The 25,551-nt window shown below is 32.5% G+C and overlaps 2 protein-coding genes across 3 annotated transcripts; one reads left to right on the top strand and one right to left on the bottom strand.

The window, feature by feature from the left end:
• Positions 1-1,658: 1,658 nt before the first annotated feature.
• Positions 1,659-14,343, bottom strand: LOC129317587 (probable disease resistance protein At4g27220). 2 transcript variants are annotated; one of them, XM_054961906.1, is made up of 8 exons: positions 13,665-14,343; positions 13,154-13,224; positions 12,619-12,670; positions 12,424-12,488; positions 7,961-8,024; positions 4,448-7,501; positions 2,898-3,629; positions 1,659-2,448 (listed from the first exon to the last, which is right to left on the bottom strand). In XM_054961906.1, the coding sequence occupies exons 6-8, from the start codon at positions 7,481-7,483 to the stop codon at positions 1,780-1,782; spliced, it is 4,437 nt and encodes a 1,478-aa protein (XP_054817881.1). In that variant the 5' UTR covers positions 7,484-7,501; positions 7,961-8,024; positions 12,424-12,488; positions 12,619-12,670; positions 13,154-13,224; positions 13,665-14,343; the 3' UTR covers positions 1,659-1,779. The 2 variants fall into 2 exon arrangements, with proteins under 2 accessions (XP_054817881.1, XP_054817882.1); XM_054961907.1 differs by lacking the exons at positions 13,154-13,224; positions 13,665-14,343 and having other exon boundaries at positions 12,619-12,678.
• A 1,337-nt stretch (positions 14,344-15,680) lies between these two features.
• Positions 15,681-17,199, top strand: LOC129318914 (probable disease resistance protein At1g61190). The gene has a single exon (XM_054963919.1). It carries the CDS (start codon positions 15,854-15,856, stop codon positions 17,027-17,029), a length of 1,176 nt encoding a protein of 391 aa, XP_054819894.1. The 5' UTR covers positions 15,681-15,853; the 3' UTR covers positions 17,030-17,199.
• The last annotated feature ends 8,352 nt before the right edge of the window (positions 17,200-25,551 follow it).

The following is a 25,551-nucleotide window of genomic DNA, read 5'->3' as shown; positions in this document are numbered from 1 at the left end:
TTTGCACATCAAACAAATGTACTTTTGGACCTTACTTTTAGTTCTACTTTAACTTCTATTTCCATTTTTACTTTTACCAAAATCATTTTCTCAATTCAAATGAGTCAAAAAATGTAGATCCTCCTCGAACACATTAGAATAGCAGATGCATTAGAATAGTAGAGTTTGCTTCCCTTCTCACCCCCACTAAGCTGTAAAATTTGAATTGTCTAAATTAAATTTAAACAGTTTAAATTTAATTTTTTTAATTTTTAATTTTTAATTTTTTAAAATAAAAAATTATATAAGTTATAAAAAAATTAATAAATATTTTTATCAATCTAAACAGTTCAAAGTTAATATGAATAGTTTAAATCTAATTTATAAAAATTATACAAAAATTAGTATTAAACCTACACTATTTAAAATATGTTTGAAAAGTTAATTGATAAAAAATTTAATAGTAAATATAAATCATTCATATTAAATGTTGGATTATCCATTTTGAATAAAAACAGACGATCCAAATTTTGTACTTTCTCGAGAAGGGCAGAGGAGGGAGGGAAGCCAACTCCCATAATAGAAGGGCCAGGAAACAAGCAAATCATCACTGGGTCTCCAAATTGTAGAAAACCATCAAAGCTAACATCTTTTGGGCCGGCAAGATCATCCAACTCAACACAACCCATCTAAAAGTTGACAAATTAAATACAGACATTGCCTTTAATGATCATGGAAATGTCAAGCTACAAATAGCACTCCTAATTTAAAATATAAATAATGTTTAAAAATAATTTATATATCAATAAAAAATTTTAATTTTTATAAATAAGTATATATATATATATATATATATTATTTTTTATTTTAATTTATAACGAGAGAGTTGAAAACCCTGTTTTTTTTTTTCCGGTAAGAATGAAACAAGAAAATCCTGCTATTAATTATTGAGAAAATAATACTTTTTTAGGGAGAATGACAATTGAGGAATGTAGAATTATATTAATTTAAAAGAAGGATTTTTGGGTCATAAATAACTAAATATTGAAATTTGAATTGTAAGTTTTCAAATTCCAATCATCTTTAATATTTTTTAGGGTCCTTAATTGTCATTATCCCCTTTTCTTTATGACCAAGACCGCGTCGAAGTACTGAAAAATATCTGATGTCAAGTGTGAAAAATGTCACACATTGTATAGAAATGAAATTAATAAAAAAAAAAACACTTTCATATAATTGGATCAGAAGAACCCATCAACTTAATCATTAATATTTTTAATTAAGAATGTCTTTAATTAGGATTGTAATTTATAAATTTTTTTAATTGAGATGATTCCTAATTAGATAAGAATAAATGAAAAAAATATATAATTTTAAATGTTATTAACAAACTTATTAAAGGAATAAATATGTTAAAACTACCTTATAATTTTAAATGAAGAGAGTATATACCTTTGCAAGCACAGGTATTAAAGAATGAGGAAATTAATAACCCCAAGTTAAAAAGTCATAATATTAAAAATTGAGTTAACTTGGTTGAATCAGTGCCTCTATCAGTTTAATAAAATGTTTTATTTATAATTACTCTAATCACAATTCCCTTGAACTAGTATATTAATTGGTTCAAATAACGGGTGCCCTTTTCAATACCTCAAAAAGGATTCTTTTTGCATGACAAGTAAATCAATAATAACCGTATTCCTATATGTTATTATTTCTTTGATTAAATGAGCATTTCACATGCAGAAATATCATTTTTCCCTTTCCCTTGGAATTACATTATTCTCTCTTTGATATGATCTATTCGAACAAGTGCACCAAACGAGACCCAATTTGTGCTATGGAGTACATGCCACCACCTTTTCGGGAAATAGTTTCCACCGAGGAGGATGTCAAATGCGGCACATTGGCTAGTGTTAGCTTCTTCATGTTTGGAAGCGCAACCTTTTGACCAAACAGTTCTCTTAACTCAGCAGCATTTACTATCAACATAATCTCAAGCTGTGGAAGCTCTCTAGCTATTAATATTTTTGCTGGGAGAAGTCTGATCAGTTTGTTGCAACTATCCACCATTAGTTCTCTTAGCTTCGGAAAGCATCCTGAGACTTGAATATTATTAATGCATGCATTAACCTCTTGTTCTCCTATGTCTTCTTCAATATCAACCAATTGCTCCATTTCATCACACCCAGATATTAACAGGTAAGCCAGCTCGGGCAGGCCTTCATGGATGACACTCAAAGGGAACAAACACTTCATGGTACTGCATTGACTCACTACTAAACTACGAAGATATTGGAAGCTCAACACGTTTCTGGGAATAGGACCGCTCCATAGTTTATGTTCGGATTCCAACAGAACCACTTGTCCGCCCATGTATTGGTACTGCTCAGTCCCACCAAAATTTACAGACCCATCAATTTGGAAAATGTCTATCACTCCCCGATTGCACACAAAAATGCGTAAGCCCTAGTAGAGACCAATGAAGAGGAAGAGTGAGAGTGAAAAATTCAGGGCTTTGGGCTGCTTCCCTCCCTCTAATACTCTTTGTAATGACCTATATTTTCAATTTTGTCTTTTTTTTTAAATTATTGACTTTTATATAAAATAAAGACATTTGGGTATCTTAAAATCTCAAAACGGTGTTTTTTATGTTTTTACAATTTTTCAAAGATAAAAGTGTGTAATTTTGATATTTTTCTTTGAAAAATTATAAAAATATAAAAATTTACTATTTTAAAACTTTAAGATATTAAAATGTTTTTTATTTTACGTAAAAGTTAATAATCCGAATTAAAAAAGACAAAGTTGAAAAGGGAAGGCACTACAAAGAGTACTAAAGGGAGGCCCATTAAATGTCCCAAGCCAAGAATTTGACCAAAATGAAAATAATAATTAATAATAAAAAGAATCCATACCTTTTCTCTCCAAAACCGAGTTGCTTCTAAAATAGGAGCAAATTTAGTGCAACCATATATTTGAATCTTGTGAAGCTCCTTTGGGAGAAAATTAAACCCTTGGCAAATGTCAGTGAGGTTTGGCAGGTTTTCAAGTGTTATCACTCTCAAGTTTGGGACTGAAATTTCCTTTTCATTGTCAGAGATAATGCCTTCATTCGGACCTCCAAAAATCTCCTTTAGTTCCAAAGACTCAGAAATCCATAAAGTCTTTAATTGTGGGAAACTTTTAACCATTCTTATAGAAAATATAACTTTTAGCTTAGGGCATCCAGTCACTGTTATTTCCTCAAGCTTGGGAAAACACTCTTGAACCCTGGATGGATTTTGAAGCTCTTCTTCATTCTCTTCAAAAATCTCCTCTAAATTCTCACAACTATGTATGGCAAGATCAATCAAATGTGGAAAGCCTCTATCGATGAAAGCAGGGAAGATACATTTCAACTTTCCACATCGATCAATTGTTATGGATTCAAGATAACTGAGGTTTAGAATTTGTGTAAAGCTGTGAAGGCCTCTCCATATGATACTCAGCTTTTGAAGAATTTCTAACTTTACCTCTTTCAATTTGGAGGTTGTTGCTTCTTGATCGTTACTTCTATGTCCATCTCCTCGAACATGGAATATGTCAGTCACTCCACAATTGCTAATGCACAGCACTTCACATCCCATTGTCTCAATTTCATGCGGTCCCTACATGAAAAACAAGATATATAAATGGAAATTGAAAAAAAAAAAAGAGAATCAAAATTATTCTTTACTTGATAGTATTTTTATGTGATGCTTTATATATAATAGGGAAAACATAGCTTTTGATCCTTATATTTTGCTCACTTTTTGCTTTTGATCCATGTATTTTTCTTTTCGGTGTTTTAGGTCTCTACACTTGTTTTTCATTATTTTCAATCCCTCCAAGGTCCCTGCACTTTGTTCATAGAAGGGCTGAAAACAATAAAAAATAAAAGTGCAGGGCCTTTAATACCAAAAAAAAAGTACAAAAACTAAAAGCAAAACGCGAGTAAAATATAAGGATCAAAAGCTATGTCTTCCCTATATACTATGTGTATAATTTGCAAAAAATGTATTTCTATGTCATGCAATATTATTAGTATATTATGTTCAAAAATATCTTTCATAAGGAAAATTAGAAGAAGGCTTCTAGGCTAGAATTCTTAAAATTAGTATATTGAAGTCATTATATTTCATTATGGTTGGAAAAAAATTAGATAGAATTCTTAAAATATATAAATAGTGAACATAATATCCAACATGCACAATTGTCTATCTTCCTGTATTTCCAGGTTCTGAAATTCGATACGTAACCACTAGTCCACTAAAACCAATTAATATTTCAGTAATAAATTTATTCATAAATCATAACAGAATTTTATTTCCTATAATTTCCCATTCGCAAAAATGTCACTCAACTACTTAGATTATTTATACTAACAAATAATCATGCAGGAGCCATTAATTGAAGATCCATATAATATAAGAGAGCATGGACGTACCTTATTTGTTAAATTGGGACAAGAGAGCCAATTTATTTCCTTCAAGGATGGCCAACATGGATGACAATTTTCTTGGCAAATTTTGACCAGACTTGGTAAAAAAGATAAATGTATCTCTTTTAATTGAGGAAACAAAATTTGAATCTTCTTCTGATTGGTTGAAAGATCTTCAGCGACATCTTTTCCAAATACATACTTCATCTGAGGAGCACTTGTAATCTTAATTTTTTGCAGCTCCAGAAGGCCTTGAGCAAAAAAAATTGGGAATATGTATCCCAACTTGTCACACTCTTCAACTGTCAGAATTCTTAATTTTGGGAATGTCAATGGAGAATTTTCTAAAACATGAACCTTTTGCTCCCTTGTTGTTGCACCAATGTCATCCTCTTCATCGAATATTATACACTCTAACTCGCTGCAATATTCTATCTTCATGACTTCTAATTGCAATAGAGTTTGCGCAACCTGCTTTGAGAAGAGTGATGTCAACATTGGACATTTGGAGATGACAAGCTCTTTAAGGTTGCACAGATTGCACTCCCCAGGAAATATTCTTGTCAATTGAGGACAATCACACATGAATACTTCTTTCAAATTCTGAAAGAATTTAGGTGGAGGAGGCCCAAGGCACACTTGTTTCAAATGTTTCATAGCACTCAGCTTCATTGCTATTAACATCGGAAAGTCATGACAAGCCTGAGATGGATTAGTTGAACAGATGATGAAGAATTCTATCTCTAAACAGGAATAGAGACTTAATTTGATCACTTGCTTCATGCTTCCTACAGCTGCAACCAAATCTGGGATGATACTTTTGCAACCTCCAACAAGGTCCTCCAGAAAAAGACAATCAGCTCTTTGCATCATATCCTTGACAACTATACTTAAGGTGGGGATTTTTAATTCCCTGATGAGTAGGGCTCGGGAAATTAGAGGCAAACTTTTGAGAGGAATTTTAGCTTTCCCAAATTGTAATCTATACCTTTGCAATTTCAGGAAGGAGGCCTTCTCCAGAAACCAAGTATTATGAGAATCTGAAATATTTTTCCCAAAGTATGCTTCATCTCCGTACACATATAATTCTTCAAGCTGTGAACACCTCTTAATCACTTCATCACAATTTTCCATTATCGAGCAATGTCTCAAATCTAGCAATTTCAGTTTAGTCAATTCTTCTATTCCTTTTGGCAATAACCTGAACTCACTCCTCTTCAAATCAAGAATCTCAAGGCTTTTTAAGGAAACCACAAATGAGATGTCACCCAAATTACATCTTACCAGACGTAGAGTTCGAAGATTACTCAACCACTGGGTTGATTGTGGCAATGATACACTAACCTTTTGAAAATGATAGGTTGCACATAAAGCCATAACCTTGAGTCCTTCAATGCCTTCAAATGATGCATGAGACAAATTGAACTGTCTAGCTGAAATTAGTAATAGCATCTCTAGCTTTTGAACATATAATTGTTGAGGAAATGGATCTTCGTCTTTATTGGACCATGTAGATATAGCAAAACAATTTTTTATGTTTCCTTCCAAAGCCAACGAACTCAGCCCCTTTGCATGGTCAACTATGACAGGACGGTTGATTGTGGATGCTACCCACAAAGCAAAATCATGAACAACATCATGAATTTTGAAGCAGTTTTGTCCTGTCTCAGAATGCATTATCAAAGAATAATCAAGGAGGTCAGTTAAAGCTGCATTCACTCTGCTCCTTAAATCATCAAATGTACTAGCTTCCCCAAATAAACCTAACCCTACTCCATATCTAAACAAGTCTTCTCTTTTGATCACACGATCCTCTTGAAAAATACTACATGTCAAGAAAAGACCCTTTGCCTCATTGCTTGTCAAGGCATCATAGCTATATTGAAGACAAGTAAAGGCATCTTTCACACCTTGGGGCACTCCAATAGGTTTCGAATGCCTTAGTTTATATAACGCATCCTTCCAATTATCAAGAGGCTTTCCTTTCAAAGCTGTTCCCACAGCTTGAATTGCAATGGGCAATCCTTTGCATTCTGCTGCAACCTCTCGTGCCACAGTATTTAACAAAGAAGAGTCATCAACTATGCATGCTTTGTTTTGAAAAAAAGTCCAAGCTTCCTCTTCTGATAAGAGATGCAATGGAACATTCCTTTGACCATTCATCAATGAACAAAGTTGTTGGAGACGTGTAGTTAATAAAACCTTGCAGCCTTCAAGGTTGCAATTTAACGGGATCCCAAAGTCTTCAAGATTCAAAATTCCCCAGACATCATCCAATACAATAAGAATCCTCCCCTTTCGCATTCCCAATGATAATCGTCTTGCCCTCCCAGCCTCGCTTTCTTCCTTTAGTGGACTCAAACCCAATTCGTCAGCAATTTCACCTTGAATCTTTCTAACATTAGGAGATTTGGACACAGTAGTAAAAACAACTTTATCAAAGAGATTCAGTTCTTTAGCCCTTTTGCTCACTTCTATTGCAAGGGTTGTTTTGCCACACCCTCCCATCCCATGCAAGCATACCATAAAGCAATCATCATCTTTCATCGCCTCCAAAAGTTGATCATAAGCCAACTTTGTGGATTTAAATATCATAAAGTTTCCTGAGGAGAAGTATTCAACATTGGTTGGGAGTGAAATGGGACTAGAAAATCTCTCAAACTTGCTGTTGTTCTTGAGCTCCATCATTCTTTCTATCTTCCTTGCCAACTGCTTGCATAAACAATATCTTCGCCAAGTGGGGCACAAATTCCAGAAGCAACCGCTGGCTCTCACTTCTTTTTCCAAATTCTCCGCATCTTGCAGAAGACTTTGTGCTTCTTGCAACCATTTCTTCACAGCATTTTCAATCTTCTCAGTTTTCTTCTTTGCTTCTCCTGCACGTTGAGAAATCCCATCTATTGTTGATGTCAGGTTTTCCTTTTCTTCGTCAAGCTTTTTGGTGAGTTTGCCGACACAAAACAAGTAATATCCTTGATGTATTGCTGGGTCCACCAAAAATTCCGAGACTTTTGATACAATAGCAAAAACCACCTCTGTCATCTCAGCAACTTGTAGGACCTATACAACAAAATCAATTGTATTAATTTAGCAACCAAGAATCCATTAAAATAATTAAATATATGTACGAGTATATATATGAGATGAGTATTGTAGTATGGTGGAGAATCATCGCAAAATGACTTAACAGCCAATATCAGAAAAATGAATTTTGATAAAGTAGACAAATCAAAGGTGTTAAGTTTGATAATCAAGTCAGCAAAGAAAATAATAAATTTCATAAATCAAGCAAAAAATTCCAGTGAGTTACAAGGTAAGTTAGGGATAAAAAATGCGCACACCCTTATTTGATTGGGGAAAAAAAATGCTTTAAGCAAATAAACTTAGGTACCTAATAAGAAAAAAGTACCCAAGTTTTTTCATTTACTCTAGTAATATTGGTCTTTTTTTTTCCGATAAGTATTAAATGGAAAAACACCATTTGATTAAAGAAAAGAAATTAAAAATGTTCAAACAAACCTGACAGTATTTCAATGGTTGTTGAGATTGCAGATGATATTTCTGTCTCAAGATTCACTTACACCTGCAAATGATTAGATCTTATTAGTTTATAAAGAAAAAGGAGAATAGAAATGGGATCAAAGGAAAATTTTCAAAACTTTTAGTTTATTGTTTCATCTATCAGCATACATGTGTACTTTTATGTCAAAAAAGCTATATCCATTAATGTAATTATTAAAAAGTTATTACAATTCTTCTTGTGGTCAAGGCAAAAGATTGATGACAGCAAAACACCGCTTTAATAGCAGCAAAACTTGAGGGCTTCACTCATTGACCGTTTCCATTTTTAGTCGTCATTATGGGACTACTTTGGAGAGTTTTGGAGCTTCTTAGTGTAATAGGCTTTGTTTTTTGTGGAGATTGAGTTAATGTTTCTATTTTTAGTCTTCATTTCTTCATTCGTCCTCTCAATTTTCCTTTCCCCTGTTCTTGTTCAATGGTTGTATTGACTTACTCGTATTTTCTTGTGGGTTAATTGAACATAAGTGGGTAGAAACTTTATTATAGAATTATGTTTCATCCTTTTATATATGTTTCCAAATCGATTTTAAGTCTGGATAAAGGTGGAAAGTTGTGTTAAACTCTTGATAACTAGTGTAAAACTTTGTTAAATCTCCTATGACATGAGTCAAAAACATGATGGTATTACTGACAAGTCATTACCTACAATATGGATTGAGTAGAGTGTCAAATGAGTTAAAGCCCCTACATTCGCAATCAGGTGTAGTGTTAAACAGATATGGATAAAGAAGTTAGTCTAAGGGAGCAATATCAAGTTCAATACTTTGAATGTTGGGACTTTGACAAGTAAATCTTTAGAGGTATTGGACATCATGATTCAAACAAGAGTTAACACCGTGTGCCTTCAACAAATTAAATGGGTTGGAGTAAAGGCTAAGGAGCTTGCCTCTACATGATTTAAACTTTGATACACAAGGAAAGTACCGAAAAAAAAAAAAAAGAATAGAATTGGTATTGTTGACAAGAATTGGAGAGAATGTGATGGAAATAAGAAGGATTGTGGATAAGATATTATCCTTAGGGATGATTATTCTATGTGATACTATCAACATCATAAGTTCCTATACATGTGCATCTTAAGGGAAGAAACACATCATAAGCAGAAAATATTTCCAATGATGGGGACCTCCATGGACATGTCAACAAGGAGGCAAGAGAATATGAGGGAGCTCATGGTAGTTTCAGTTTTAGGGAACTTAATGAGAAGGGCAAATCTGTCCTTGATTTTTCAGTGGCATATAATTTAAGATTGTCAGTACTTACTCTAATAAGTGGGAGAAGAATTCAATCACATGCAAGAGTAGGGCTTCAATTCACAATTTTATTTTTTTTTTATAAGGAATACAGATAAAAGACTTTGTAAAGATTGCAAAACTCCTAGGGAAAGCTTGACTTGACACCATATCTTGGTCCTTAATTTGCTTGTTGAGAGTCAAAAGCAAAAATGACGAGTTATAAACCCTAGGATCAAATGATGGCAGTTAAAGGGTGAGAAACAGCCAACTTTTGACACAAATCTATTGAAGGAGATTAGGAGTTACAAGAAAGTGCTAAGCATCATGTGGGATGAGAGATTGAGAGGGTTAGGAAGGTCACTAAAGCAATTTTAGATGAAACATATGATGAATGATCAACTTCATTTCTGTAAATTAGAGGGCGTTTGTTCCTAGGAGACTATATTTGACAATATTCTCATAACACATGAGGCTTTCACGACCTTACTATAAACAGAGGAAGCAGATCTGAACTTGCCTTAACATTATATATGAATAAAGCTTATAATGACCATGTTGAGTGGGATTTTCTAAGAGGTGCTTTGCTGTCTGGGGTTTTCCAATGATTGGGTGGAAAAGATTTGTCAATGCATATGCTCTTTTTAAGTTGGCTCTATTGTTGTCTGGTAGAGTTGCTCCACAAATTACCCAGGGAAGGGGGCAAAGGCCAGGTGATCTGTTGTCACCGTATCTCTTTATTATTGTTGTCGATGTGTTATCTAGGATGATTAATTACTTTCTAGCAGTGGGTGCTATTTAGGAAATTAAATTGGCGAGGGGAACCACCTATTGCACATTGTTTCGTTGTCAATGACTCGGTTCTCTAATTGCAAGCCACGGAGAGAAATTTAGTTATGATTAGCAGCATTTTGGATAAATATTGTGATGTGTCTTTCAGTTGATAAACTTTTAGAAATCCTGTTTTTTCTCTTCTAGAGATACTCCTGACCCAGTTAGAGAGGTTTTAAAAAATATTTTTCATGTGGAAGAGGTTGAATATCTGAGGAAATATCTTGGTTTGCCAATTTTATGGGGCAGATTTAAAGTGCAAGCCTTGAGTTTTATGGTTAGTACAATTCCAGTTTTCCCAATATGTTGCTTTCTTTTGCGCAAGCAAGTTTGCAATGAGCTGGATAGTATTTTATCTTCTTTTTGGTGGGGGCCGCATGGGAAGGAAGGTAGGATTCACAAGGTGCGTTGGGATGATCTTACATCTTCTAAGAAGGAGGGGGACTTCGATTTCAAGATTTCTACTAGTTTAATGTGGCATTGCTGGCTAAACAGGGCTAGCAGATGCTAAATGAACCTGAGGAGTTATGGGTGCAAATGATTAAAGGCATCTACTTCCCTCATGAAAATTTTTTAGCAGCAAAAAAAGTTGCCAAAGCCTCTTGGGTTTGGACTAGCTTGCTTGGAGAAAGAATACGTCTTGATAAATTGGTCTGTTTTAACATAAGAGATGGTAATTCGGTTAAAATTTGGGGTGACCCATGGATTTCGTCATTACCTCAATTTAAGTTACAATATGTAGCTCCTACTGAGGAAGCGAAGAAGTGGCTGGTCTCAGATTTGATTGTCAAAAGAAACTGGAACTTGAGTTGCATTGAAGAGTTTATTTCTAGTGACAAATGCGATGCCATAGTCAAGATATTACTTCCACATTTTGATAGGCCGGACAGACCGGTATGGTCTGCATGTAAAAATACCGTCAAGAAAGGATATCAATGGGCCAAAAAGAGTAATCAAGTGCTGAGGAAAGGCCCAAGCACTTCTTGCATGGTTGACAATGGGCTTTGGAGACTAATTTGGAAGCTTAAAGTCCCTGCCAAGATCAGGTTCTTCTTACAGAAAGCATCAGAAGGAGCTCTTCCAACTCAAGAAAGCTCATGGAAGTGAAGCTTATGGAAGTGAAGGTGTGCATATACTCCTATTTGTCTTTTCTGTTGTGATAAAGCTGAGACTCTAGAACATCTTCTGTTGCTATGTTTGCGTGCTAAACTGGTTGACAGTGAAATTACTCGTCTTGATGCATGGTTACTTAGCTGGCTTAGAAATGATGTTGATGAGGATATACACGAGGCATTGATTGGGTTTACTTTATGGAAATTATGGAAAGCTAGATGTGTATTTCTTTTCGAGGAAAAAAAAAAAAAACCATTGAACTTAAGGGTATTATTCAATTGACAAGAGCTTACCAAGATAGTTTATGGGAGGCAAATAATCTGAATGCTCCTAGAAGCATTAATTGCATTCATGATAATCAAAGTATGGATGCATCTAATGCTCGGTCTTTTCTGGATTTTGATGAGCTGGTTTGTGTGGATGGAGCCTACGATATTAATGCTGAAAAGGGGGTATAGGCTCGTTGTGTGGAATAAAGAGGGTAGCTGCATCTATATAGCATCTGAAGTAGAAGCAGCTAAATCTTGTGAAGCTTTTGCAATGTTTACTGCTCTTAAATGGTGCTATGATAATGGTTTTTCAAGAGTTTTTGTTTTGTCAGATTGTCTCCCACTACTTGAGGCTGTCAACAACTCTTCCACTTGCCCGGAATGGGATCACTCAATGATTGAGGATAATATTATGAATCTTCGTTTCTCACTAAGCCAATGTTGCTTTCAGGAGATCCCAAGAATTAGCAGCAAAAATTGGGTTACCCCATCTGTGCTATGGTGAAAGGGATGTGCTCTTTGAATTGGGCTAATAGGTCCCCATCCCAACTGGCTTCTATCCTAGATCAAGTTCCTTTCAGATTTGGGAATCTGACTTAGAAGAAAGCTCTGGCTCTGGTGCATTTTTTTTTTTTTTTTGTTTCTTTTTAGCTAGCTGTGTTTGTAGTTCACTGTTTTCCCTTATCTGTTCTGTTTGTCAAACTGTTGAGCTGTTCATGTCGTGAATAAAAATCACTTAGACCAAAAAAAAAAAAAACAATTTCTTTGCACCAGAAAAACAAAACACAAAAAACTCATTTTCTCATAAAACTTCATTGAAGGAAAGTATATATATAGCAGCCAAGGAATCATAACAACATTAATTATAACAAAAAGATTGAGAGGTTTTCTCAGTGAGGCATAGAGAAAAGAAACAATGTTGAGTGTGTTTAAGAAGAGAGATTGAAATGCATACCTTAAACTGTCTGAATCTTTACGTTGCAAATCCAGAATAATATAATATCACCAACAGAAATAGATCTGGAATCAATTATCAAGTCACATATGATGAATTTAATATGTTGGCAAATTGATGAGAAACAATTAAAAAGAATTAAAAAAAAATGATGTGCAAGTTACAATTTTGGCATAAAAAAATATTAAATCAAACCTAACACTATTTGATCCCAGCTCAGTGGTTCTTGAGCTTGCAGATTCTCTCTCTAGTCCCCAGCAGATTTAGTTGGACATGCAAATTTGACCCCCACTAGGTGTTATTAGTTTATAATTAAAAATCATGAAAGAGAAGATAAATGATATCCAGGGGGAAATTCATCATACGCCATTTAATTGTTTCACATTTAAACATGCATATATCTTTCTAGAAAAATCATTTGCATTCATGTAAACTTCACAATTAACACACGGATATTAGGGAATATCTACATACATAGGATTATAAGGCAAACAAGACACAAACACAAGTAAGGAATGTGTTTTGTGTGTGTGTGCGTGTGTGCGTGAGAGAGAGAGAGAGAGAGACTAGCATGAACTTAGTTTTAGGATAAAGAAAGATCAAAAGAATATAAAATTCAAGAAATGCAGATGGCAAAATGTTAAACAAAGAAAGGTTAGAAAAAGCTAGAGATATTTTCTCAGGGACTGTAAACGAAAGGTTTAACGTTTATGAATAGAGAGTTTCATACCTCACTGTGTCGCTCTTCAGTTACAGATTCTTGAGATTGCAGAACCAGAAATGCCAGCAACAGTAACTGATCTGTTTCAATTATCAAGTCACAGATGAAGCTCAATAACACTGTGTGGTATAGTATAACTTTATTAAATGAAAGTTATTAACTCTAGTAAAGTATTTCAGAGGGTGGATCGTTAATAAAAAATACTAAAGAAGGGGGAAGGAAATTAAAAGGAGAATACAAAAGCGACGTTGATCTCATTTAAGGACCATGAATGTTATAATCCAATTCTTATTTTTTGGTTAAAGGAGATGGCATTATTACAAAATAAGCTTATGGGACCACTTACTTTTAACCTAAGAAAACGTTTCTATTAGAAACGATTCCATGCGTGCACTTCTGAAACCACTTACTGTAGTAATGTGTCAAGAAGTAACCAGATTCAAAACAACAAAAATGTTGATAGATTTTCACAATTAGAAAGAATTTTTGCTTACGAAAAGAGATGGATCGAGGTTCACACCTTATAGTGTCTCTAGTTGAGATGCAAACTCCTGACTTGAGGTTGCAGATGAAGAAATGAAAGCAATAATGGAAACAGATCGATGAAGTTATACGATTGATAGCTAGCTAGGGTTTTGTAATACTGATGAAACAATGAATACTTTACTTGGAATGGACAGATCCTATTCTTCTTCAGTCTCTCAAAATTATTTTGGTTTCCTCAGTATTCCCAGCTTCTTTACTTCCCTCAACCACATTCTTTCCTTCCTTCATCAACTTTTAGTTTATTCAATTTCAGTATCTTTTAACTTTCGCCTTAGCAGCAGCGGTCGAGAGAGGTTGAATACGACAATGTGAGTCCAGTGAGGCTCTGTTACTGTGGGTTGTTGGCACGTTCATATTGTCGTTATTTTAGTCTGCCCAATTCTACCTTACTCTTCTTTTATAAAAGAACTTTAATGCTTCCTGAGCTAAGATAGTCAAACGCAAAAGGACAACTTGTGAGTGAGGAACAGAAAAGCTTGAAGAGGCTGTTAATTGTGAAGCCGTCTTCGTCGAGTGCAGTAGCAAGCAGCCGAAGGACTTTAACCATTACAAGGAGGGCGAACATGCTATGGCTGGGTGCTAAGCTAAGCTATGAAGGACCAAGGAAGCATTGCCATTGTGGAAAGTTAGCCGATGGACTTCTTGGAGCGAGACTAATCACGAGAGTTTATGGGTGCTGTCGATAGATGGCAGTGGTTTTAACTTTTATGGGAGATGGCACACCAAACAACTCAATCCTCATATTTTTATATTTTTTTTATTAGTCAAGCACAACTTAATTTTTATAATTTTTTAATTCAATAAATTATAAAAGTTAAGTTGTGCTGAATTATAATTCAAAAATTAAATTAATAATTTAAAAAAAATTAAGAATTAAAAATTATATTATCATTAAAAAACTACTAATTTCAATTGAAGTTTGCTTTTATTTTCAAGAATTTTTTTATTTTTAAAATAAAAATTTATTTAGGTTAATATTTTAGATTTAAATGTTTTTAAAATTATTTTAATTTTTTTAAAAAAATAAATAAATAAAACCTGAAAACTTTTATATGTTTTTTTCAAAACATACCATATTTAATTATTAAAATTTATTGTTATTTATGATAAATATTTATTATAAGCCATAATTATCAACTAATATCTACTGATATTTTAATTTTAACTCTACTTTTAAATTAACATATTCATAGTAATGGTTTTTGTTTTGAACAATCATTTTAAATATTATATTATAAAAGTAGCATTAGAAAAACAAATACGAATACAAACAGAGCTATCAACTAGGACCAATCCGACCTTAAAGGGCTTGCTCTTGAAGGGCCAGGCCTAAACGGGTTGATTTTAATAAGCTCAATTGTATGTCAGAGTTTTATTTTATAATACCCGGCCCTAGCCCTCAAGGTTAATGAGGGCCAGCCCTATTTTTTTAAAATTATTTTTTAATTTAAAATTATAAAAAAGTTATTATACATAAAATTAAGTTTAAGAAAATAAATTTAAATCAATTTACACCACAACAATAAAAAAAATTAAAACATTTAGTTCTAATATCAAATAACAACATCAAATTAAAACATTTAGTTCTAATGTCAAATAATAACATCAAAATGAATACCAATAAAAATTAAATTTAGCTAATATTATCAGCTAAATCTTAATAAATAAATGAGGAATGGATGAATGCATTTAATATATTCATTTATTTAAATTATATATTTAATTTTTATTTTTTATTATAATTTTTTTAAAAAATAATAAAAGGCCTTAAAAGGGTTGGCCCTTTTATTTTTTTGGTTTAAAAGAGCCAAAGGGCCCTTTTAAGCCGAATTGCCATTCTTTCTTTTAAAACAGTGATTCGATTCTAGTTATTTTTGAGCTTAAAAAATTGGTTCGATGGATTGGGCCCTAATTGACAACTCCATATATATATATATATATATATATATTCAAACTAAAGCCAAAGAAACCTCTTCAGAAAAGAAACGGAATTTTCCTGAAGACACGATACGTCTTCTTTCTTCGCATTTTCAATTCTCTTTCCACGAAACTTGAAGATGCCAGTCACAATCTCCATGTTCGATTCTGTTATAAATTGCCCCACATTCCTTCTCTTCTTCTCTGTATCAAACAATCAATCATCCAAGTTCAATTCCACCCACAATGACGAGCATTCTGATCTCTATCGCAGCGAAGATCGCCGAATACCCGGTCCATCCAATCCTTCGTCAGTTCGATTACCTCTTCGACTTCACCAGAAATGTCAACAATCTCAGTGAACAAGCAGAGAGGCTAAAAAATCTGCGGCTTCAGGTGAATCAAGAGGTTCAACGAGCCACAATGAAAGGAGATCTCATCGAACCCCAAGTGAATCGATGGCTCGTGAATGTGGATCGGATCATCGAACAAGTTGTGAAGATCGAAGAACAGAGCAAGACTAGCAAGAGTTGCTTCGGTGGAGTCTGCCCTAATTGCGTCAATCGCTACCGTCTCAGTAGAAAATCGACGAAGAAGGTGAAATCTGTCGCTGAGCTTCAAGAACAAGCTAAGAATTTCGATCGGATCTCTCGCACAGCTCCTCTTCCTGGCATAGAATACTCATCCTCCAGAAATTTCATTGCCTTCGACTCAAGAATCGAAGCTACGGATCAGATTCTGAAAGCACTGGAGGAAGATGAGTGTAATGCGGTTGTTCTTCACGGATCCAGAGGGATTGGGAAGACAGAATTGGTGAAAGAAGTGGGAAGAAGAGTCAAGGAGAAGAATTTGTTTGATCAGGTTGTCATAGTTGGTGTTGATCCTAAGTCCAGCACCCCTGACACTAGGGACATTCAAAACCAGATAGCAGACATGTTGGGTCTGAGAATTCAAGAAGAGAGTGATGTTGGAAGAGCTCGCCGTCTCTACTTGAGACTGAAGAATGAGAAGAAGACACTGATAATCTTTGATGGTGTGAAGCAAAGGCTTGATTTGGAAGCAATTGGTATCCCCGCTGAGAACAAAGGAAGCAAGATGATGATAGCCACAGAGGATGAAAACATGTGGAGAGCTATGGAAGATGAAGGGGTGAAGAAGGTAGAGATTAAAGCTCTATCAGAAGAAGAATCATGGAAGCTATTTGGAAATGTGACAGGTGAGATTGTTGATAATGATCCTGCTCTCAAGGCTGTTGCAGAGGACATTGTTGGAAAATGCAAGGGACTGCCTCTGATAATTGTTAGTCTTGGAAAAAGGTTGAAACACAAGAAAATTGAAGAATGGAAGCACGCAAGTAGGATAATTGGAAGATTTGAAGCAAAAACTGAGAATTTGGACGACTTTCTGCATACTTATATTTGACTTTTTTTTGGCAGAGTAGTCAAAACAACATATTGAAGAAATCAATTCATTTTATTTATTTTTAACACAAACAGTTTGGTTCCTTTGCTTTTTAGAGATGTTTTGGTATTGGTTCTTATACTTTTTGTTGTTGTTGTTTTTATTACCATTAATGAAGTTAAATCTGCTGATGAGTATATAAATCTTTTAAATCTAATATAAGTAAAATTATGATAAGTTGGATATTATATAAGTAACGGCCACTAACATTTTTGTTTGCCTGCTCTTATTTTCTGTGTCTTCTTTTTTTCAGAGCTTCATTGCACGTTTAATGATTATGGTTTAATGTTCTACTTATTGTATTTTTTTTTTAGCCTATTACTTATTTTTATACAACTCATCATAATTTTAACAAATCGACAGAAAAAATAATATAGTTATATGCATGTTAAACAATATTAAATTCTAATAATCACATTTGCAAAAGAAAAAAAAACAAAGAAAAAAAGAAGAACAAATACTACAGACAGATAAAATTTAAGAGATTTGGAATAACAAAAAAAAAAAAAGCATGAGAACTGTTATCAAAACACGCGTGAATATCTTTCCTATTTAACACCAAGCTAAACACGCACTAGATTTAAATTCCAAGAAAGTCACCTGCACCAAGATTCTCCATTATATTATTTATATATACATGGACGCACCATTGGAATGTAAATGGAAGTAGCGTAATTTCTTTTTGTGGATAGTCGCTTGAACTTATGCTTACAGTAAAGAAATTGATTCCATGGAGTCATCATGGTGTCTAGGTCATCTAGATTTAGGCCTCCATAGTTCAAGTTCAGTGATAAGGAATATATGAATTTTAAGATGAGGTGCTTGTAACTCAACGTTCAAATGAGATATCGTTTGGATCATTTTACGAGTTTCATTTAGGAAAAATTACTTCCAAGTCTCACATAAGTAATCTAAACATAAAAAAGTTCTATACATTAAATCATAAAATTAGAAACGAGTTAGCAATAAATTAAAACAAAAGCTTGAACTTAATAAATTATCTATTTAAAAATTTTACTGACAAATCATGATAATTGGGGTAGTACTTTTAAATATGTGTTTCTGCATTCACAAAGACTCAAGTTTGAAATCATGCCTTTAAACGGCTATAACTCCTTCTATTAAAACCCATATTTATTGGTAAAATATGATGCTTTATAAATAATGGATTAAACTTATTTTTATTAATCATCCTTTTCCTTTATTATATATTTTTTATAAAATTTAATTGAATCCGTTGAAACTTACTTTATCCAGTCAAATATATTTACATTTGAATATCCTAACAATGTGTCTACCAAGCTCCTGCTTCACGAACCAGTACCAATATGGCTAACAAGATACAGGACATGTATGCATGAAACATAGATTAAAAATATAATTTAAATTTTAAACCCTGGCTCCCTCTGTGAACCGTTATCCCAGAAAATACCGAAAAAAATAAGGAATACAAATTATAATTCTGCCTTAGTCACTTGAAAATGTTGGAAAATAAGTTGTCGTAATCAAGTCGGCAAAGAAAATAATAAATTTAAAAATCAAACTAAGCCATCACATACTAAACTTGAATAAGTGTGACAATCTATTCAAACATTTTGTGATTCCAGGGTTTTGTATTTTATTAATTTAAGAAAATATTTCACTCTTTTTGTAGTCGTCATCCTTATATAGGGGTCATGCGCAAAGATGGGCCACATGTGGATGGGCCAATTCAAAGTTGAAACTCAAAGGAAGATGAATCCTAAATGTAAATATTAAAAAAAAATCTGGACTTTTGTTTTTAAAAAAAAAAAATATTAGCACCTTCCAGCAGCAGCAGCAAGCAAGAATTAGAGAACAGAACATGTAGCTTGGTTTTAAATTTGTGTTAAAAAAGAAAACCTATATTTTAATTTATTTTTTTATTTTTAAGCTTGACGAGATAATTTTTTATCGAGGATATATCCATATACACCATAACTTGTTTAGACAGTCACACGAGGATTTCCTACCCGTTATCATGGTGAACACAATTTTATCACTAAAAATAAATGAGGGAAAATTTTTTTTTATCAATTATAATATAATACAAATTTTTAACACATTAATTTTCTATTTTTAAGATTTGAATTTAAAGCCACTTGACTACAACTTAGATTAATCATGAAAATAAAATACCTTATTTAAAACGCCCATACTTGGAAAGATGACTATTTGTTGCTCAAAAAGTTTTTAGGGGCGATTTTTAATTAGTTTTATCACTCAAAATCTTGACAATGATAAGGATAATTTTTTATCAGTGATTCCTAATTAATTATTTTAATTATTACTTAATTACTAATAAAAGGTGATCAGTAGTTAATGGAATATAAGCTAATGAACTTATTGAAGAGAGAAAGTGGTAAAAAGAATACAAGCTAATTAAAAAAGCTAATAATTAATGGAACATCATTATTTTATCATTTATTTCAGTTTAAATTAATTTTAAAAACAATCATCATTCCCATTGAATATACAAGTGTGAGACACTAAATGCTTGATCCAAACCATCCAAAATTTGAGCTTAGAAATAACTACAGGATGATGAAACACTACTTTCATGAATGAAGATGCAAAGCCATGTTAATAATAAGCTGTCCCAATGACGATGCCACTTCTCTTATTTAGAAGAGATCTTGAACTCAAACTTGACATTAACATGTTTGTGTATGTTTGTGTTTAATTTGATTGTATAATAAAAAAGACGCAAAGCTGTGAATGGTTTGATTAAATCATATAATTAGGCGTACTCAAAATATATGCTAAGTTGCTAACTCTTACCAACGCAATAACAAACAAATCATATTAAAATTGATTCGAAAAAGCTAATTAACCGAGAAAATATATCAGACATGGGATATATCAGTGATCAGCTTTGCCGAGCAAAACCTAGTAAAGTTGAGCCAGAAAATGCAGTAGTTACTGGCAATAGTTCTTGATTCTTTACTCAAGCAGATCATTGGAGAGACAAATTTTAGACAGTATATTGTCTGCTGGGAGAGAATAAGGGAAAACTTCAATAATTTTGTCCTTCTGGAAACCCAGAATTAGGGCAACCCAGTATCCTGTATTTGATAGCATATGGCATCTTCAGTTCACTCCTTAACCCCACAAGACAAGGTAAATGGAAGAGTGTTAGCATTTCCAAGTTTGGAAGCATTATCTTCTGCCCATCATTGTTGATGCTTCCTTCACTGTGACGACCAAACAGTTCTTTTAACTCAGCAGCCTCTGACATGTACAAAATCTCTAGCTGTGGAAGCTCTCTGTCTATTGATGCAGGAAAGAGTCTTTTCAGCTTGTTACACCTCTCCACCACTAGTTCTCTTAGCTTCCAGAAGCATCCTGATACCTTGGTAGTCGATCCGTTCTGTTGTTCTCCCTTCTCTTCAACAATTTCCTCCAATTCCTCACAGTCACTAATGTTCATGAAACCTAACTCTGGTAGGCTATCATGAATGACATCAAGAGGAAACAATGACTTCAACTTTCCCCATTGTCTCACTGTTAAACTTCGTAGATATTGGGGGTTCAACATTTTTCTGGGAATAGGACCTGTCCAAAGCTCTTGCTCAGATCCCAACTTGACTACTTTTGAGTTTCGGAATTGTTGGTCATCACCAAGAGTAACTGATCCATCAATTTGGAACATATCTATCACTCCACAACTATCAAGCTCCTTTGAAAACAAAACTCTTACCGACAGAGTTGGAGTTTCATCAGCACTCAATGGGCCGCCATTCACCACAGCAAGCCGTAGTCCCTACATGCAAAGAGAGAAATGGAGTGATAGCAAAAATTTCATGAAACACCAACTCCGTTTCTGAATATAAGAGAAAATAATCAACTTACACAGTTTATGAAAGTTGATGAAGTGTAATAATTATGTCTAAAAATAAAAAAAATTAGACTAAATTATCTCTATAATTAATGAAACAAATTTATCTAGTGAAAATAAACATTGATTTTATGAGAAACAATTTGAAAAACTATGATAAATGCTCCTTGACAATTGTAATTTTGCTTATAAATAAAAACAAAGAAAAACATGATAATCTCTCTTATATTCAAAGGAGTAGTACCTTTGTTCTCCAATAACGAGCTGCTTCCAAAATTGAAGTAAATTTAGGGCACTCAGGTATTTGGACCTTGTCGGCATCCTCCTTCTTGATTGGGACTGTTTAAATTTGATTTCTCTCGCTAGCCCCACCCTATCACCGCTTGCCCAAGCGAAAGAGTTGCTCTTCTCCCCCACGCTTCTCCTTTTCTGTGAAAGAGCTGCTCCTATTTTATTTCTCATCCCTCCTTAAAATTGAAGAGGAAGTTTCAGTCCAAAAAAAAATGTAGATGAAGAAGATGGAGAATAGCTACATAAGAAGATAAATCTACGATAGTAGTGGACTGTGGAGGCGACACTGCAAGTTTCTAAGGTGCAGATGTGACAATTTTATTGACGGCAAAAGGGTCTCAAGAGCCAATTCCATGTGAATCAATCTGATTCCATCGACTTTGGAAAAGGATCGGATTCTAAGTTTTTTAATTGAATTGGGATTTTTGAGAATCAAAATTCAAGACTACCAAACATGCTCCAACCAAGAATCTTTTTCCGTTTTTGATTTAACATGAAGAATTCTAAAATATCAAACAGGGCTTAGAGAAATATAAAGAAAATTACAATGTATTTGACCACAGTTTTTTTTATCTTCAAATTTTTTAAAAAATAAAAACACGCATGCTTCGGTTGCTTCGTTAGCCACCTTGAGTTCTTGACTTTGCTTTTATAAGCCTTGATTTATAAGTTTCCCTGGCTTGTTCTATAAGTCCTGTTTAATTAATTAAGTTTAATATTAGCTTAATCCAAAAAGAGTAAGCAAAGTAGACTTTAAGTCAAGACTTATTCAAAAGAACAAATAATTTAGATGTACTCTTGAAGATTATCCAAATAGGTCCTTAGTTTTGTTTTGCTTGGACTTGATGGTTATTCAACCAGGTTTTGAAAGGGAAAGGACCCTCTTTATGAAATTCATGAAATTCAACCAAGTTTAATATTAGCTTAATCCAAAAAGATTAAGCAAAGTAGACTTTAAGTTAAGACTTATTCAAAAGAACAAATATTCTACAATTAATTCATGAAAACTAACCCATTATTATTAAAAACCTTTTCCTTTTGACACAAATGTAAATAACACACATTAAAAAAAGGACAATTTAGTTGACTTAGTGCCCGCTTAGTTTCAATTTACATCTATCAAAATTACATTTGAGAGATCCAATTATTTGTCAAATTTGATAAAAATACATCCTAAATATAATTTAGATGTACTCTTGAAGATTATCCAAATAGGTCCTTAGTTTTGTTTTGCTTGGACTTGATGGTTATTCAACCAGGTTTTGAAAGGGAAAGGACCCTCTTTATGAAATTCATGAAAGAGGAATGAAATTTAAATTCAAAAACGTATAATTTATGAGAATTAGGTCTTTAGAAAAATAAAAAGTTATAAATATCAATAAAACAAAAAATATTGGCGATGAATTAAAAGATTTATTTAAATTTTAAATATCTTATTTATAATTGATATTTTTAAATTTACAATTATTTAAACCAATATTTTAAAATTCAATTTTTTGTTTAAAACTAACATGAACCTAAATATCATTTTCATTAATACATGAAATTCATTCTAATTTCTTAAAAAATTAAAGTCTGGTTTGGTGCCCTTAAATTAAAAAACAAATAGTAATTCTCTACAGTGGTCTTTACCGAAAATCTTCCCGTTTTTAATGTCAATTTTTTAAAAATAAAAGCACGTATGCTTTGGTTTGCTCATGAGCCACTTTGTGTCCTTGACTTGCTTTCATAAGCCTTGCTTTTACAAGTCTCTCTGGCTTGTTCTATAAGCCCAATTAAGTTTAATATTAATTTAATCTAAAAAGATTTAGCAAAGTAGACTTTAAGTCAAAACTTATTAAAAAAAGAGCTAACATTCTAAATTAATTCATCAAAACTAACTCAATATTATTAAAAATCATTTTTGGGCGACAAATGTAGTTAGTGAACGTTGAAGGGCAAATTTTTTTGGGTCAACAAAGTTGAAGGACAATTTAGTTAAAACATACTCCCTGCATTTAAAAATATAAAATATTTTTTAAAGAGTTGGATGCTTAAAAATCTTTTGAGATGTAATCATTACCTTTTTTAAAAAATATCCCTATTTATAATGACTTTATATTTATTATAAGGTGTTTAATATGAGTAAATATGAAAGGATAGAATTAATTAAAAAATAAGTACTACTTTATTAGTAGTAAGATTTAATTAAAAATATCTTATATTTTTAAATAAAGGGAGGATGTGTTTACTATTTTAATTTAGAGTTTTTTATTTTTAATATATATACATATATATTCATATTTTTTCGATTTGGACGTGACAATTATATTTGAGAAAGATCTGTTCAAGGATCCTGATCCCATAACTATTTATGAGTTATAAAGATAATAAAAAATGCTCGGCTAAATTCAAAATATGACTTTTAATTTTTATTTTATTTTCATTTCTTTTTAGCACCGATTTTTTTTTTTATTCCCCCCAGAAATTTAGCACCGATTCGGTCTCCATCGGGTCGGCTGATGGAACAGAATCCTTTTTCTTTTCTTTTTTAACAGAAGAATCCTTTTTCATAATGCATAAACTGAGAGATGCAATATTTATTATCCTGATGTAATAACTACTCAGCATGTTTTAATTTTCCCGTTTTAAAACTGAATTTCATATTAAATTAATGATATAAACAAATAAGTTCATTATTAAATAAGTTTAAGTTAAATTTTCCATTCAAACGAGTTTTGAAAAGGAAGGACACTCTCTACGGAATACATGAAAGAGGAGTGATATTTAAGTCCAAAAACGTAGAATTTATCAGAACTAGATATTTAAAAATTTTTTAAAAAATAATGAGTTGTAAATATTAATTTAAACAAAAATATTGGCTGTAAATTAAAACATATATTTAAAATTCAATTATTTTATTCGTAATTGAAACTTTTAAATTTATAATTATTTAAATAAATGTTTGCAAATTCATTTTTTTAAAAAACTAATATGAACCTAAACATCATTAATTCGTTATTTTGGAAACTAATTGTCATTTTTTGATACATGAAGTTCATTCTAATTTCTTAAAAAGATTAAAGCCTTGGTGCCCTTAAATTAAAAGAAACAAATAGTAATAACAAAAAAAAAAAAAAAGGATACATTCTTTTATCTTGAACCCAATCGATGAGCGAGGGCAAGACAAGTTAAAAAAAGATGGTAATATTCCAATAGACAAAGCGACAACCTAAACTTCTTAGTAATTTTTTGGCAACCAAATGGACAAATTTTCCAGAAGAGCATCCTAATCAAACCCTTCCTTGCACATTCAATGATCATTGGACATTGGTTTTCCCATAAAACAAATTATATGTAAATTCATACTTAGGCCTTAATTAGCTTTTGAATGAATAGAATCTTGGTTAGCAGTCCAAAAGCTCCTATTGGATAATGCTTGTTTTTCTTGTTTTTAAAAGAGTAAACACATGGTATCATGAACAGCCATGATATCCATCACCTGACTTTCAACATCATATCTTGATTATATTGCTCATATTGCCAATTCTTAACGATACTTCCAAAAATATTCCAGTAATTCATCTCGTTTTGACGTTGGCGATCCTCTCGAGTCTTTCCCTTTTCTTTTATATATATATATATATATATATATTAAAAAATAGTCCAAGTGACTCATACTATAATAATCAAGACCCTCTGTTAAAAAATATAAAATATTTTATGTATTTTAAAGTACAATTAATGTATTTTTTAAAATAACTATAATAAATAAATTACTATATATTTATTTTTAAGTAGAATATCTTATTAAATAATAATAAATATTAAAAGACAATGTTAGTTTGAAGACATTTAACTAATTTATTGAGGAAGTGATTCAGTTAAAAATATTTTACACTTTTTAATGAAGAAAGTATGTGTATATATAGGTTTAGTGAGTAAGATGGATCTTAAAATATTGCGTGAAAAGCGTCTTGAACCTTAAACTCTTAAAATATTTAAAATTGACCATAAGTTTTTAAATTCATAGCATTTTCAATCCCAACATTATTTTATTGTTAATGCTGTTACTGCCCATTATACTATGCAACATGAGGCCCACTTAGATTTTAATGTGACAATTCCTTGATGATTACAAACCCTAAACTATTGCATGAGTAGCGTTTTGGACTCTGAATTTTAAAATTTTGAACAAATTATCCTCACCATTTATGCATGAAACGTTGACTATTAAGTAGACTAACTTAGTCTCATTATGGTCGGCTGCAATGAACACGGCATTAGCTACGATGAATGACTCATAATTTTGTAAAATGATTTTGTTGCCCCTTTTTTGCAATGTTTTTCAAGTGAT

The sequence above is a fragment of the Prosopis cineraria genome, unplaced genomic scaffold (genome assembly GCF_029017545.1).
Source record: "Prosopis cineraria cultivar Desert tree isolate PC_DT_omini unplaced genomic scaffold, ASM2901754v1 PC8, whole genome shotgun sequence".
Taxonomy (NCBI): Eukaryota; Viridiplantae; Streptophyta; class Magnoliopsida; order Fabales; family Fabaceae; genus Prosopis; species Prosopis cineraria.
The sequence above is the reverse complement of the archived record's forward strand: the minus strand, read 5'-3'. Positions and strand labels throughout refer to the sequence as shown.

Bases quoted from the DNA above. Each gene is read 5' to 3' on its own strand.
- LOC129317587 (XM_054961906.1), bottom strand. From the start codon at position 7,483: ATGACAGAGGTGGTTTTTGCTATTGTATCAAAAGTCTCGGAATTTTTG. The intron at 3,630-4,447 runs GTACGTCCATGC...TTTTTCATGTAG, and splicing joins GTCCCAATTTAACAAATAAG to GGACCGCATGAAATTGAGAC. The intron at 2,449-2,897 runs GTATGGATTCTT...GGTCTCTACTAG, and splicing joins CTCGGTTTTGGAGAGAAAAG to GGCTTACGCATTTTTGTGTG.
- LOC129318914 (XM_054963919.1), top strand. From the start codon at position 15,854: ATGACGAGCATTCTGATCTCTATCGCAGCGAAGATCGCCGAATACCCG.